General features: G+C 34.3%; 1 protein-coding gene across 2 annotated transcripts in view; it reads right to left on the bottom strand.

Annotated features, from left to right (window-relative positions):
- LOC129231882 (F-box/LRR-repeat protein 12-like) overlaps window positions 1-17,293 on the bottom strand; it is a 111,276-nt gene that overhangs the window by 19,377 nt on the left and 74,606 nt on the right. For both annotated transcript variants that reach the window (XM_054866272.1, XM_054866273.1), the window contains exons 2-4: window positions 15,639-15,849; window positions 9,567-9,830; window positions 2,105-2,371 (exon numbers count right to left, since the gene is read on the bottom strand). In XM_054866272.1, the coding sequence (XP_054722247.1) occupies window positions 2,105-2,371; window positions 9,567-9,830; window positions 15,639-15,849 (742 nt within the window). The remainder of the gene's footprint in view (window positions 1-2,104; window positions 2,372-9,566; window positions 9,831-15,638; window positions 15,850-17,293) is intronic.

Genomic DNA, 17,293 nt, shown 5'->3' with positions numbered 1-17,293 from the left:
TTGCTATACCTAATGTAAACGTGACCTGATCTAATAACATACATAGGATTTTTGAGTCTAAAACATACTTTTTGAATTTACTTTTAGCGAAAATGTAGAAACCTAATCTAGGAAAAGTTTCTAAGGATCTTCATTACTACTGTAAAAATTACCTTAAGTTACTTTAAATAATTTTTTTCTCTGTTTAACATAACCAAGCAACTATTTAAATAAGTCATACAAGTAACATTAAACTGTATTTCTGTTACTGCTCATAAATCTGAATTATTCAATTCCATCATTAAAGGGATAGCTAATACTATTTAAAACTGGCAAAAACTTTGTCTAAAAAAATAAATAAATAAAATAAAATAAAATAAAAAAGAAAGAAATACTTTCACCTATTTCAACGTTTTTTAAAAACTGATTATTTTACCCTGACTTTTCACTCCACTTTACCTTATAACTAATTTATAAAGCTAGTAGCATTTTTTTCCATTAAACTACAATCATCCTCTTTTTATGAACTGAGAAAAGACTCCAGCTAATCTGAGAAAAGTTTTTATATTCACAATGAGTAAATTTCATTTGTCTCTTTTCTAATTTATGGAGAGGTATATAGTAGACAGTTTGAAAGTGAACAGTCGACATTTTATGGAAAGCCACTGAAATAAATTGTTAGTTCATCGTTTAGGAAGGTATTGGTCAAGAACAGGTCAGTAATCCTGTTCATGACTTAAGTTAGTACAGTAAACTCATGATAATCTGTTTGCTCGCGTATGTACGTAGTCCCTTTGTAATAATGAGCGATTCTTTTTTAAAGCTTTTACCCATTTTTTTTTAAATGTATGAGAGCGTTATTGATTTTTTTAAAGTTATTGCATTGTGGAGGGTGGCCCAAAGCGGGTAGGTTTTCGAAGAACGCTCGAAAATTGTAGTTTTTGGACATTTATCGCGACAATTTCGGTTTTATTTCCTAGCAGGGTTCTTGAACTTCAAAATAAAAAGTTATTTTTGTATTATTTCAAACTCAATATTAATTTATTATCAACTGTACAAACATTTGAAAAATTCGCTTTGCCATACCAGGGAGCCCAAAGCGGGTAACTTACCTAATTGTGATTTGGTACATTTGCCAATCAAATATGAAGTTATTAATGATTAAAATAGTTGACTAGCTACGTGCCATTATTAAAAAAGAAATAGATAACAGTTGTACTTATCCAATTTAAAGTCAGCACATTTGTTTATAAAACATAAAGAACAAACTGAAAATTAATAGACTAATTAATTACCATCCTAAAAAAAACTTTTAAAGTTATACTTATCCTATTGAAATAGAAAATCTAAGTCAGCTCACGAGTCAAGAAATTATAAATAAATATATGATTAAATCCTACATCCGCTTTGCCCGAAGGCACATTTTTTATTTCAATACTTCTAACCTTAAATTTAAAAAAGAAACACATGAAATGACTATCGTAGTTTGTAGGTGGATGGTGTCAGAATAACGTAATATTATTGACAATAAAAAAAATTAGCGGGTCTGCGACTGATCACAAGTTACAGAACTTCATTTTTTTTAAATGTATTTTAGAAATGTATCTTTTTTTTATTTTATTTTAAGTCTGGTTGCGACAGGTCGCTTCAGTGCTGCTTCGCTGGGACTCGGGGATGTTCATGTAAACATGACATACATAAGCATCGACGCTTACAAACCATGGGGTGGGGGGGGGGCATACGAACGCCTACCCGCTGTGGGTGACCTACCCGCTTTGGGTCACCCTCCCCTACACTAGTATCGTTTTTTTACCTGTTTTACAGATAATCTGCGAATTCGCTTATCTGTGCTTACCATGCCCCCTATTCCGTAGATAATCGGGGATTTACTGCATGTTTATTATGTTAATGTACTCTAATGCACAGAAATTCCGTACAATCAAACTGATAGGAAAGTTTGTTCAATAATTTCTTTTCTAATGAGTTTTGTTTTGAGCAGGATAATTGCGCATTAAGTTTTATTTCATTAATCCTTCACTGGAGTTTCCGAATTTAATCAACTAACAACAAGCAATTTGTAAATTTCAGCATGAACTTTTCTTTGGTATTTATATCAGAAGCTTACATGTCTGCTGCATAAGCAGGCACTTAAGTTTCTTGCATCTTTGTAGTAGCAGCTTTAAGGTGCTTCCAGTGAATTTGTTGCAAAAGTTTATTGCTAAACATTCTAGTTGAATGCAGTTGCTGCTCAGAGCTTCCACGTGACTGTCATCGACGAAGATGATGCCATACAGGTTGACAACTCGGAGATTGGGAACAGCACTTTTGAGTTTGTGAATGTTGATGACTTCATAAATTTCTTCTTCCTCCTCAGTTACTTTTTCGTATGTACCTAATAAAATAAAAGATCAATTCATATTTTATTCGACTGAAAATAACGAGTTACGAAAATGAAAATGAAAAAACTTCAATAATAATTTTCTGTGCTAAAATGGAGTTTAATATTTTTATTGTATTGGACTTGTAATTGTAAATACTTATAAATTCTTCTTAGCTTTCTTCGATTTTTTTTATCACAAATTCAAGATTATTTATTTATTTTCTAAGAGATTTATTTATTTCATATTTCTCCTAAATTTAATTTAGGAAAAGTACTCAGCGAAATAAAAAAAAATAATATAAAAGCATTTTTTTATTTTACCCGCAATAAATATACCCATCAAAGTAAGGACAACAGTCGCTAAAAATTTCCATTTGAATGAGGAAAATAGTCCTCGAAACTGCACTGCAGAAAAAGGATAACTTTTCCTAAAATCTCATTATAATAAGGACATCGATTTCTTAAAACACTCCTAAAAATTATCATTAGAATGAGAAGATTCCAAAGCACCTCTATTTAAAGTAGGGAAAAAAAAACATGTAATTCAAATTAGAATAAGGGTATCAGTCCCTAAAAGTCCCTCCCCCCTAACCAGAAGAAGAGAAACATCTTTAAAATAACGGTAAGGGCTCCTCCTTCGAAAATTTCCATCATTTTACGGAAGATACTCGAGAAAAAAAACTCTTTTAGACTGAAGAAAACTTCCAGTATTACGTCAACAGATTCTATAACCGCCCCCCCCCACCAGCAGAATAGGCTAAAACCCCCATGCGAATGAGCATGTGCTCCCCAAAAATCTCCATCAGAATAAGAGCAGGAGTTTACAAATCTTACATTATAACGCTAACAGTCCTTTTCGATAATAATGAAAATTTAATCAAGGACCACGAGCACAGCAAAAGCCTCTATAAAACTAAAAATTAAATATTCATTTGCCTGCTGCAGAAAAGAGTAACTCAGGCAGTGGCGTAGCTAGGGAGGGGCGGAGGGGGCGGTCCGCCCCGGGCGGCACTTTTTTGGGGCAGCAATTTTACGCTTTTGATACAAAAAAAACTCAATGTATTTTCCCTATAAGGAAAGCAGACTTTTCATCTATTACTGGAGGCAAAAAAAAAAAAAAAAAAAACAGATTAAAAAAATTAATTTGAATTTTGACATCTTAAATTCAAATTATGTTTTTCGCAATCACGAGTGTGTGTCTGTATGTAGGCTTGTGTGTTTGTGTGTGTGGGGAATGGGTATGTTTGTTTGTGTGTGGGGGGTATGTGTATGTGTGTGTAGGCATGTGTGGGGGTAGTTGTGTGTTTGTGTGGGGGGATATGTGTATGTGTGTAGTTGTGTGTACGTGTAGGTGTGTGTATGCGTTTGTGTGTCTGTATGTGCGTGTGTATGTGTTTGTGTAGTTTTCTGTATGTATGCGTGTGTGTATGTGTTTGTGTGTAGGTGTATGTATGTATATATGTGTGTGTGTGTGTGTGTGAAGGTGCGTGTAAGTGTAGGATATGGACGCAACCTCGAGACGGTTTTCGCTAGAGGTGCAGCATCGTGAGGAGCCGGTCGACGGTGATGCTGCAGAGGGTGGTAGTGGGAAAATAAAATCATAGGACATCAAAACAGTCAAATGAAAGTAATAAGCAATTATGATTGCTCAAAAAAAAAAAAAAAAATCTTTGAATTGTAAAGTTTTGGTTCGACTATGATAAAAAAATTACTCTAATACAAAACATATGTTTATCTTGTGAACATCTTAGCACTATTCTTTGGTTTTTCTCTCCCTTCGTGTTAATTTACAGACTGAGGGAAGCTGCAGTGTAAAATCAAGGGACCTAAGGTTTTTTCTTCACCGTAAAGGTTTAATATAGGGTAGGAAGCAATACATTTCATAACCTTTCGTTCTTGAGGAATCTACCATTTAATTTTAAGAAAGTTCCTTTGAAATTACCTTATTAAAAAAACACTATTTTTTTAAAAGGAAAGTGACAGCAAGAGTAAGAGAAGAAAATTCTCAAATAGAGGGCAATTTATTGCTCAATTTCGGGATAACATTATCTATTTCATCAATTGCTTTGATTGGTCCTTGATTACAAAATGTTCATTAAGACAAAAAGGATTTTATTGTACACTTTATAAAAGCGCTTATTCACAACTCAAGTAATATTTGCTGTTAATATTACTGTTTTATATCAACAATATTCCTTTATACAATGAGTTTCACATTTAGTCATTAATGATGATGAAAAGGTTTTAATCAATAAAATGTGTAGGAAAAACTTTTTACATTTACATCAAAAGTAATGAAAGTAATGAGTTTCGATGCACATCTTTTACTTCTCATAAATCACAGTACGGTTAATAGAATGTATAGGGCCTCTTTATATTACCGGCCTCTATCAGTAAAGAAGAGAATCATCCAAATTTGGCAATATAGCAGTACCGGATTTTATTAAGTATTGCTCGTAACCTGGACGGCAACGTCCGAGTTTGTCAACAGTGATTCGCTCAAGCACGGATCCAAAAGGGAGTCAAACTCTTTTTGAAAAACCAAAGAGATCCTAAAATTGCGTTTTTTAAACTACAAATAAGGAAACCACGACCTTTACGCTCCTTCCAACTGTCACAAAGCTTTAAATGCATTTTCAAGATTTCAATTTTAAAAAATTTCCGGAGGCGAGCCACTTACTAGCGCTTTCTCTCATAACTTGGCCACACACAGCCTAAAACGGCAATTTTCGGGGCTCCATTTTCAACCCCTCCCACCTTCCTTCGCAGTCTAACGTTTCCAACGATAACTTTAAAATGTGCTTTCAGGCCGGCAAATTCTGACCCCTTCTCATGTAATAAAAATGAAGACAGCTTAAAATTGCGTTGTTAAAGCCACAATAAATGTTACATTTTTCGGGAAGAGCAACCGAACTTTCCTATCCCTTAACGTCACCAAAGAGCCTAAAAATGCAGGTTTTAGGCCTTCAATATATCAAAACATTCCCTTTAAAACTTCAATATCAAAAAATTCCTCAAGGCAGTCGAATTCTGATCGACCTGACCCTTCCTATGACGTAATTAAAGATAGTGTAAAATGTGTGTTTAGGACATCACCTTTAAATTTTAAAACCCTCATCTCATGCAATGTCTTCAAAAATCGCATAAAGATGAGTGTTTGAAACTTTAACTTCAGAAAAATTCTAAGGAAGAGGCTCTAAATGTCCACCCAACATCACAAACTGGCTCGAAATTTCGTTTTTAGAAATTTCTGAAGTAAGTCCGCGATGTCTTTTATTTTTCACCCAATGATGAAGATATTAAAATGTAAAACAATTTCGAGAAAGATTTGGGGTGGGAAACCCCCAACGGACCTCTCATAACGCTGTCTGTCAAACAACGGTTAAAATCGCGTTTTTAGTACGTCATTTTCAAAATGTTTCCAGAGGAGACGGAAGAGATATCAGACTTCCCAGCATTTTTAGAAACATTCAGCCGCTCCCTAACGCCCACCAAAGGTAGCCTACGATTGCGTTTTTGAGACTTCGGCATCGAAAAATTTCCTGAAAGCACCCCGAAAGTTCCCTATACTCTCTTTAGCGTCATCAAAGATAGCCAAAAATTAATTTTAATATGGAAAATATTTCGGGAGAAAAATTCAGTGGGAAGTCCTTACACCCCTAAATACAGCCAATAACGCATTTGTGGTTTTCACATTGTAGTAAAAAACTTTCCGGACAGCGCCCCCGAACCTTCCCCAATCTCTTAACGCATCCAAAGATATCCTAAATTGCTTCTTTAACACTTCAATTTCGAAAAATTTCCTTGAAAAATCCCCCCCCCCTAACGGCACCAAACAAAGCATAAAAGTGATTTTTTTTTTCAAAATTAATCTAGAGGGAGCTCTAAGCCTCCTTTCTATTAGTGTAACTAAAATTGCGAATTTTGATTTAACTTTTGGAATTTTTTGGTTTGGCTATGAACTTTTTTTTTTCTTCTGCAAGAAAAAAAAAGCTCCCCTTCTTCTGAATTAAGCTCTTATTTTTACTTTAAATTCTTTTGACTCTTCAATGTATTAGCTATTTCTCATCAAGAGGGTGGCAAATTGAGGAACCGCCCTGGGCGGCAGAAAGTGTAGTTACGCCACTAAGGGGAAAAAAAGATTGAAGAATGAAAAATAAGAATGAAATTAAAATCTTTAAAGTAGCGTAACACAGCTGCTTTCTTCGGATCTCTGAAAAAATGAAACTCCAGCTACACTAGTGCCTTTAAATAATTGAAATTAGTTAAAATAATTCATTACTCCTGGATTCGTGAAAAAAATATTGGTAAGGAGATACTTCTGCACTCGTAAACGGTCGTATAGGGTTTTTCTCAAGCCGAAAAAGTACCGAACCATTCGAATTTCAATTTTAGGACAAAAAAAAATGGAATAAAACGGTTCTTTTTACTTAAAATAATTATCAGATGGTCTTTGTTTTAGTTTCTTTGGAAAACCCGTGAAATAGATCCCCCTTGGAAATTTTTTCTAACGGATTTGAAAACTCCAAGAGCCTAGATTACCGAAGAAAACTGTTATAAGCAACGATGTGGGATCACATGGGGATGTATCTGGACTATAAAGGGGGTTGTTCAAGATTTCCCACTTAAATTTCGGTAAAAGTTCTTTTTGCATTGGCTGTGTGTAGTCTCGGTGAACTTTCACGTGCTGTCATCCTATTGCAAGACAACAGTAGACATACAGCCAATGAAAAAAAATAACTTTTACGGAAATTTAAGTTGGAAATCTTGAACCATCCCTCGTATGGTCCAGATCTGAGATCTATCCCCATGTGATCCCACATCTTTGGGGAACTCAAGAAAGCACTTCGGGGACAACAATTTCATTTGGACGATGAAGGAAAGGAGTGCGTGCGTAATTGGTGCCAGCAGCAGCCAAAGGACTTTTATGAGCAAGGAATTATTCGACTAATTTCCCAGTGGGATAAGAGTTTAACCCGTAACAGGGGAGGTGCTAAAGTAGGACGTAGCAGGGGATGTGAGGTCTCAGTGACCGCTCGATTTGCAAATTTTTAAAAATCGTGTAATTACAATATATTTCTTTAATTTCCCTCAGATGTTCTTTGAACGTTTATTAGCAAGGGGAAAAATATTTTTGAATTTTTAATCGAAATATACCTTTTCCGACCGAGAAAATTTTGCTAGAGTCTTAAGACTTTTCAAGAAAATCATATGCTGTAGTAAATAACTATCTACTCGTAATATAAATGAATCTATTATTTATTAATGATTTCATTTTAGCTCTTTAATATATACAGAACATTTTAGTACCATAAAATTGGTTATATCACGTTACGGAAAATTTTTGACAACTCTTTAACTGTTAGTATTTCGCATCGTATTTCGAGGAATAATTCAGCTTTCATTGTTCCTAGAACATCATTGCGTAACGTTTGTGAGCATTTCAAACAACTCTAAACCTCATCTAGACTATTTTGCATCTCTTCCACATAACGCGGATGAGATTAAATGAACCTATATCCGCGGTTTCTAACGTTAACAGCCATGTCTACTACTGCCGAAAATTGTAACACTGAAGGGCAGGTTCGGTCTCACAGACCGCTTCTAAGAATGCAATGAAATTTAAATCAGATGCACTTGCCTAACGATACTGATAAGCAAGGGAGGTATTCGAGGTCGCAAAACAAAAAGCTCTTGGGAAAAACATTCAATCGGTCTGAAAATGAAATAAGGGTGGTTTGATGAACTTTTTGGCGGTCGGTGAGACCGCCAAAAAGCCAATACAAAAAGAACTTTTACCGAAATTTAAGTGGTAAATCTTGAACAACCCCCTTTATAGTCCAGATACATCCCCATGTGATCCCACATCGTTGCTTATAACAGTTTTCTTCGGTAATCTAGGCTCTTGGAGAGGTTTCGGTCAGTATTTTTGAACAATGTCGAGTAAAATATGTTTTATAGCCTCTGTTTCGTTATTTATTGACTGACACTAATAACCTGCACTTTTAGATGTGCAGTTAACGATAGATAAAAATGGTTGATTTTGTTGGACTGACGTCGTTATTCTTATAGGGACGTTTAGAGAGTACTGAATTTATTCAAAGGGGATTGCTTTGAAGCAATGTTTTCCATTCTAAAAGTGGTTTAAAAGAGGGAATGTTAATGCTATTATAAAACATCTTCTCGTTCTGAAAGGGTTTTTTGGAACTATTTTCTTCTCCAGAGAGACATTTTTAGAGGGATTGCTTAATGGATTTGAAAACTCTAACCCTTATTCTAACAGAGATTTTAAGAAACAAATGTTCTTACCCAAATGGGGAATTTTAAGAAATGTTTTTCTTTTTCCTTTCAGGGTCTATTGTCCTTATCCTAGTGGGAGTTCTTACGGGCTGTTGTCCTTGCTTTTTGACGAGGATTTTTATGGACTGTGGTCATCACACAAGTAAAGATCTTCCGGGGTCTAACAAGGAGATGGTGCAGGGGATTTTGGGTACGGTTGTCCTAATTCTAATGGGAATTTATGGGATCTGTTGACGCTACTCGGGGACTATTTCCTCTATTATAATGACCCTTTCAGACTTAACTTGATTGTTTTAGGAGAAAAAGCAATGCCTAATGGCTCATGTACTCCACTTTTTTTTCTTTTTTCCTACAGGGATCTATTATGCAGCAACCGAGATGGCTAACCGAGATGCAATAAGATGATAATTGGGACTTTTTAGGGAATATTTACGATGTTTCATTATTCGAATGGGCATTTTCAGGACTAAGGTCTCAATTGAAATAGGCATTTTTAAAGATTGTTGTCAGTATTCTGACGGGAAGTTTTACACTATTTTTTTTTTTCGCTTATTTAAGCCAGATTGTGTAACATGCCTCAATTTAAGGAACTTTCTTTTTTTGAGAAAGACCATGCAAAGCCGAGTGACGTAGCTAGTATGTCTATAAAATAACAGAAAATATAAACTGTTGTCGACCTTGTTTACTAATGAAAGTAACAAAAGATTCGAGATATCATACTGTAAAAATCATTTCTGTACAATTATTAACATGGTTTTGCAATTTCAGATTTATTAATCTCATTTTCACAATGTCTAAACTACTTCAAAAACTTAAATTCATATGTATAAAAATGGTCGTTAAAACGCTTCATGAAATACAAAATCTTTATGGACATTTTCAGGGTGTGTTTGGGAGTAAATCTTACCTATGAGATGCAAAACTTCAAGTCCATTGATGAAATTATAAATCTTCCTCATAAACCCTTCCATGAAGATGACTTCAGACAGACAGATGCACATAGTCCTCAACCTGCTTGGAAAAGTCTGTAAGTCGCTGAAGTCGTGCAGTTGCATAGCTGTTGAAAAGTCCAGGAGCATATGTGTTAGGGAAGTACATTTGTATGCCAATTCTTGAAGGACAGTATGTGTGATTAACTCAATCGGTAATTCAATATAACGGAGAGATGGACCTTAAACAGAAAGAAATGAAATGATGAATAAACTTTTTATTTTATCGACACTTTTCAATATAGTTCAACAGATTATTTAAGATTTGTCAAATTTTGGTAGAAATATTGCTATCAATTTACATTTGGAAAAAATATGAGAGAGAAATAACTTGATGTGAAAAAAACTAAGTTATTCAATGTTTCAATAACGCTACATAGGATTCAAATTTGAGCATTGATAAAGGTGACTTCAACATCATATAAACAAGTTTTGAATCTGTAGATTTCTTTACCATATGCCAGAAAATCGCGTTATATACTCTCCCCAGATTCTTCAGTTTTGGATGAAGCGCAATCAGAATTGATATCCGGAGCAATTAGAATTACTCGAAGACAGTAAGTTATTTTTTCTTCCATTAATTGTTTGTAAAATACAAGTTAGGACGTAGTAACCACGTGTGGTTTTGGATGCTGACAATAGACTACGGTACTAAAAAACAAACTTAAAACAAAATCGGCAGAATGAGGTAGGATGGCGAATGGTTGAGCGGGTGAAGACGAGAGGATTTATCATCTTTTCCGACACGTTTTTGAGTACCTAATCTGTTTAAGAAAAACTCCAGGCATCACCATTTACGCATATCAAGATTTTCAAGCTTCGTATACTGATACTACCAATTGAAACTGTTTGTACGTATTTTCACACAGTATCATTTTTCTCTCTTTACTTTCAGCTGTTTGTCATTTTACCCCACCTCTCTTCGTCATCTCACCTCATAGGTGAGGTAAGATGATGAAAAACGCGTTTTGATTTTGATGACTTATTTTTCCTATTTCAAAAAGGAAAATATTTTTATATCTAAACTTAAGAGGTAACTATAACTAACCGAGGCGTCATTTTTATATCTAAACTTAAATGTTCAAAGAAGTCGTGAATATAAAAATTTCAAAATTTTAGTTCACATCATAAACGTGAAAATTTTTTTGAAGCTTTTCTCGTCATTTTACCCCATTTTCCCCCGTATATTTATGCAAGGTTTTTATGAAAAGTGCAATGTCATACCACTTGATACTAATGGGTGCATTCCTCATAAAGAAAATGTAGTATGCAAATTTTTAGTGTGTTGTTTAAAAATCAACTATAAAGAATTTTTATTTCTATTTGCCAATTTAAAAAGTAATAATTTTTTGTCGAAATCTATAGGACCTTACTAAAAGTTTATTTTAATAAATTATAGGCCCACTCCTGGGAAAATTTAGAACTTGAATAGAACGTTAAAATTATTGTAAAACGCGTAGATCAAGTAATTTATAAAAACACTAAATGACAACACCTGAAAAGCATAGATGCTGTTTTAATTTTATTATCCACGAGTGGTTTTGAACATACTGCACGGAATAATGTAGCTCTTATAAGTTGGAGCTCAACATTCATGATAACGTTTATTTCTTTTTGTGATAACAATTAAAGGTGATTGAAGCTGACTTGAGTTAGGTTACTATTGCAGTAGTTTTGCGAATGTATTTCAACTCAAATCAGCGTCAATAACATTGATCTTTTTCACTGAACTACCCAAAAAGAAGTAAATATTGTCAAGTTCAGACTTCAACGTATCAATGCCGCATTATCATGAGTTGTTTCAGTACAAAGTGCGAAAATTTTATTTTTCAAATGTGCTGGAAAACCTGAAACTAGAATGAGCTAGGTTTATGAAACATTCTGAAACTGCATGAAAACTTTAATTTTAGCAAACGTGATTCAATCAAACTCAAACAGTTTAGAAGCAGATGCATTTTGGTAGCGTAGGATGATTGATAAATTGTTTGATTGGCCAATAAAAGTTTTTTTTTTTTTTTTGGCATGACATTTCAAAATACGAGTATTGTAGCATGAAAGCTTTTTAAGTCACTGTATGAAAGTTCTAAATCAAAAACTGAAAAAAGATCTATAAAAATAATACACCACAAGAATTTAAACATTATCGAGGTAAACATAGAGGGTGTAAGTTAGGTAGGTAGTTGAGTAGTTTCCACGTGTCCAGGAGAGGGGAGAAACTTTCCCTCCTCTTCAAGTCTTATGCCGAAATTGTGATAATAGAGCTGACTGGTGGCACCTTCTCTCGACGGTTAATAAAGGAGATCACCGGAGCTCAGCTCTGGCTATTCTTTTCAATTTCAGGTAAATTTTCACATTTTAGGCGGAATATAGACTATTTACTCATTAAAATAAGCTCATAAGTTCTAAAGATTATTGGGCCCCTGCACTTCTTTCATTTGAAATTAAGTAATGAGGGAAATTTAAAACATTGGATTTTGTATGAAACATAAGTAATGCACAAGGAGTAACCAAAGATCAACATAGTAAACACACATTTATAATACAATAATACAACTGGACACTTTCAACTATGCTAAAAGGAACTATTAGACTATGGGAAACATTGGTAAGCACATCAAACATATTACTACTCTAATCGGTCCGACTATACCATTGAAAATGAAAAAAAGAAAAGAAATCGGAAGAAACTAATGATAGAACTTTTATTATGAAAAGTTACAATCATTAGTGCTTAGGAATTGTGTGAGGAGCGTTTGAAATATTTGGGAACTCGAAACGCGACTCTGATTTGTATACATCTTGCTCCGTCCAGTTGAATCAATTTTTAGCGTTAAAAAAATCTACAAATGAAAATTCTATGATTACTGATTGAAGTTTTTTTGCTGTCGTCGTCAAACTTGAACACAACACGGTCTTGCCTTGACTTTTATTTGGATCGAACTTAGCATCTGGCCTTCGTCAAAAAATGTGTGTTCAAGTACAAAATCAACAATACAACGATAATGATCCCTACATACCGAAGCGCTTCCTTAATGGCAACCAGTTAATACATAACCTTCGTGAGCGAATAAAATGACGAAAACATGAATTGGGGAAAACACAAGTTATTGTTTTGTTTTTTTACGAGGACTACGCTTGACACACACTGAGAAAATACCTATTAGGTAACCCAATCCAAGTGTTAGAACATCCACTCAAATTACCTTATGTGACTTTTTTTGTATTTCTCCATAGCAATTCAGCACTAAAAGAAAGAAGATCTGAGGCGCTTTAAGTTGTTAAAGGAAGAACAATAGAAAGCCCAAATATGCTTTTAGAAATGACATCGCTAAATCCGTCCACCAATGAAAAGTTCACGTGGAGTTTCGTAAAGATCGTGGAAAGGATTATTTTGAATGGAATCATTTTAATTAATGAAACAAAATTAATAAAAGATTATATGACACTAACTAATCTGGATTTTATGCTATTTATTGAAAGTATCAGTGAAAGTTCTCCATTAGAATTTTTCTATTATTAATACATCGCCCCACGTAGTTTCATTACATTTGTTAAAGACTTGAGTGTAAAATACTCTTATTAGCAAATATGTAAATCGGCCTGTAAATCGGCGAACGTAGCTTGAAATTAATAATAAAAATTCTTTTACTTTTGCCTATTCTTGAGCAGAGTTTAGGGTGAAAACAGAGGCGCCCCAATGGGAGGCCACAGGAAGTCTCCGTGACCTCCCAAAACTTCCTTATTCGGCATATTTCGTCTGACGATTCGGCAAATTTGGAGACATAACTGCAATATTGAAATTTTTAAATGTCCGAATGTCCCTTTTCATTAGATGTACTTGTGCATGCAGTCTTGTGCTTTATCATTATGCAAAACTTAGAGTTCCATTCGGCAAATTGAGAATTTCCGTCCTCCCAAAAAAAGTTTGGGACGCATCTTGGTGAAAATAGGAGTTATATTATAAATTCAAGGAGGATTGTTTACGAAAGCGTACTTCTTACTATATCAAAAATTTTATTACCATAATAGAATTGTTGGATACTGAAAACAAAAGTAATGTGTTACGTCGAAGTTATAATACATTTGATCAGAATTACCCTGAACTGTTATGCAACAAAAATTTACCTTGAAGGGGGGGGGGGGGAGAGCTCGTCATAAAAGTTCTTGCGTGCATATAAACTAACATATTAGGATCGGTAATGAGTAAAAATGTAGGCTACTGAGAGGTTTTTGATTCCAAAACATCACCTCGGCGCAACTATAATGAGTAAGAATATTTTTTAAATTTCCAATGCAATTGCCAGTGACTTCTGCCACGAAAGTGATGGTTATTCGTAAAGAATCTCTTGGTAGGTAATCATAATTACCCCTTAATGCAGAACGATGATAACTTGATTAATCATCGAGAGATGGCGCAAACTATCATCTCTACCTTCAAAAATTGGGCACGAAACTAGGTGTGGGCTAGTTTCTATCGCTGCATGGACGACCCATGCACTGTAAAAACAATTCAGAAACGTTCCTGGAAAATAATGGGCAGCTGATAAGCCCCATTTCTGCCAGTAACATATCTTGCAAAAACCAGGAACGTTTTCCGCAAAATGTCAGTAATTTTTCTGAAGAATTTGGAAATCTCCTCGTTTAAAGCCAGGTATGTCTCGGGAATCTTCAGGAAAACAAGCTGATGTGTGCATCACATGACTTCCTTTTACTCCAATTTAATGTCATTTCCGCATTATTGACAATTTTAATGTGATTCAATAGTTTACTCTCTAAATATGACCAACATACGCCAAATTGAAACCAGATTTAAAAAAAAATCGCCAAATTTGTCGCCAGGTTGGCGACAAAACTTGGCGACCAAAATGGCGATGTATCGCCAAGTGTCCCCCAAATTATAACACCACTTGAGTTTACATCGAAATTAACAATGATTTCCCCCCAAAAAGGAGCAAAAGACCCCTTTAGAAACACCCAAATGTAACAAAAGAGGAGGTGCACAACTAGACCCCACTAGGAGTCTACGTACCAAATTTCAACTTTCTAGGACATACCGTTCTTGAGTTATGCGACATACATGCACATATAAGCATATACATACATACATACAGACGTCACGAGAAAACTCATTGTAATTAACTCGGGAATCGTCAAAATTTATATTTCGCGTGTCTATACGTTCTTAGTCACTTATCCACGTGTGGTCGAGACGAAAAAAAAAAAACTCAACATTCATTCGGGGATGAGCAAAATGAAAATTAAGGTCGATTTTTGAGTGAAATTTTTTTCGAGAATACAATACTTCCTTTTTTGTAAAAGGAAGTAAAAATAGATAGGTTTGTAATTGATTAGAACCTTCTTGTTTTTCTAAGAAAGCACCAGAGACACGAACGCAACCATTGCCACAGCTAAGATAGCATTGCAGATATGAACCAAGCACCTCCCTCGCCTAAATTCTTACCTTGCAAAGCAGCAGTTATCCAGTGACTTATTCGTTCTCTTTGGAAGCTCAGTGAATTTGAGCGAGCAGTAAACGATCTACGGTCGATAGATACACTTGACACGCTCAGTCAATTTTTTAAATGGGAGCTAAAAATATTTTTTAACAACAATGAAAAGTCTGCATTCGTGCAACTTGTAGCAGTTCAGGAAACTTTTTGATGATGATACTTGATTTTCTGAGGAAGTGGATAAAAACCAATGAAATTCTGAAACGTTACATGGAAATAATCAGTAACGTTTTAAATTGTTTTTACATCGTGGAAACTACTCAACTACCGATTGCGGGACGTGCAAGTCCACAAGTCTAACGAGCTAGTACTCTACATATTCACTCAGTGGGTATTTATAGCATTGGGCATCGAACCCAGGTTCCTCATCGCTGCCCCTGAGTTCGATATTTTAAACAGAAAGTTTCCCAAGATCTCCTTGAAATAACTAAAAATACAAAGAACTATTAAAAAGCAGCTAATGTTATTTTTTTGAGTTACCAAATCGAACTGCTATGAGCGCTAGCAGTGTTTCTATGTTGGTGACATGTAGACCAGAGACATCAGGCCTAAGAGAAACTTGCGTCCACAACCGGGAATCACTGGATATCATTCTCCATTTTTTACACACTCTTGCCAGGCGACCAACTTCTTTGTGAGGGAGGTATGTGAATATCAGGAGGAGTACTTTGTCTGGTAATTTCTCAATTGTCTGAAAGTAAAGTTATAAATTAATTGAAAGAAATCGGGATTTCTAACAGAAGAAATAGTTTTAATTTTAGCTTATACGTATATGTTTCAAATCGCGAAAATTGGTCTACTTTTTTTTATTCACCTGAAATATACATTTAATCTTCATCTAACAAGGGATATGAAAATTGTAAAATAGTTCTTACTACTAAAAAGTTGCAAGATTTTTTCGAGACTTCTTTTCGAATATCAAACGCCCCGTTCTTTAAAAGCTTTAGCCGCATTTTTCTCGGAATGAATTGTTTTTTCAGTTTTGTATATAATTCAAACAGCAATAACTCCAGTTCAAATTATCATTTCAGTATTTTGTTTTTTGCTATAATATCGATATAAACTGCTGGATGCTTTGATCTTAAATTCTAAGTGATTGGTTAGAAAACATATTTGTAATACAATTTTTAACCTAAGTGGTTTTATTAAAAGCCTGTGTTTTTGAAGTGCAATTCAGATGGAAAAAGATACCATAAAAACTGTGACCAAGTTAATGGTTATCCATGAATGATGTCCCTTTCTTTCAACAAATTTGACACGCCTGCCATTTGTCACTAAGTGTCACTTCACTTTACCCCCCTTTTGTAACACGTCACGCTATTTTTCATAAGCATCCCCTCGAAGCGTGACATCATTTGTGGATGACCCCTTATGCATTAGTAATACATTTAAGATGTTTATGTATTGAATAATTGCGCTATTTATTGATTATTCATAAACAAGACAGAAGTAAAAAATAATGCCTGTCACTAAAAATAATCAATAAGGATAAGTAAAATAATTCGAATATCACTTGAAAACAATATAAACACTAATATTCTTAGTTAAACTAATATTCTAAATTTAATTGCGAAGCATCAGTAATAATTATAATTTATCTCTGGTAATCATTTAGAGATATGTAAAACATATACGGGTGATTCTCAAAACAAAAGACTTTTTCAAAAAATAAAGTTTTAAAAATATTGTTGTTAGTAAAATTCTTGAAAAGAAAAAAGCTTTTCTTAATAAAAAGTCCTATGTACTTCACATGTTGCCAACAGAGCTAAATATTTAAATTTTGACTTCAAAAAAAAAAAAAAACTAATTTTTCATTAAGTATTTGTCATTGGCATGGACAGAAAAAATCCATCCTAATGTAATTTGCACATTCTAAAGACAAATTTGAACTTATGACACTAACCATAAAATAACTGCATCACAATGCTAATTTCTGTGGTGTATCAAGATACAAAAATTGCATGCAAATAAGCAAAACAAAAATTTTCAACTAAAAATTTCTCATAAAAATTAATCCATCCTAATGACACATACACTCATCCATACAATATTTAACTTTAGGTCCCTAAGTACTGCAGATTCTTCTATTTTCATACTAATCTAAAATGACTGCCTGTTGCTAGGACGAAACTTTT

This window comes from Uloborus diversus, chromosome 10 (assembly GCF_026930045.1).
Source record: "Uloborus diversus isolate 005 chromosome 10, Udiv.v.3.1, whole genome shotgun sequence".
Taxonomy (NCBI): Eukaryota; Metazoa; Arthropoda; class Arachnida; order Araneae; family Uloboridae; genus Uloborus; species Uloborus diversus.
This window is presented reverse-complemented; position numbering and strand designations above follow the sequence as displayed.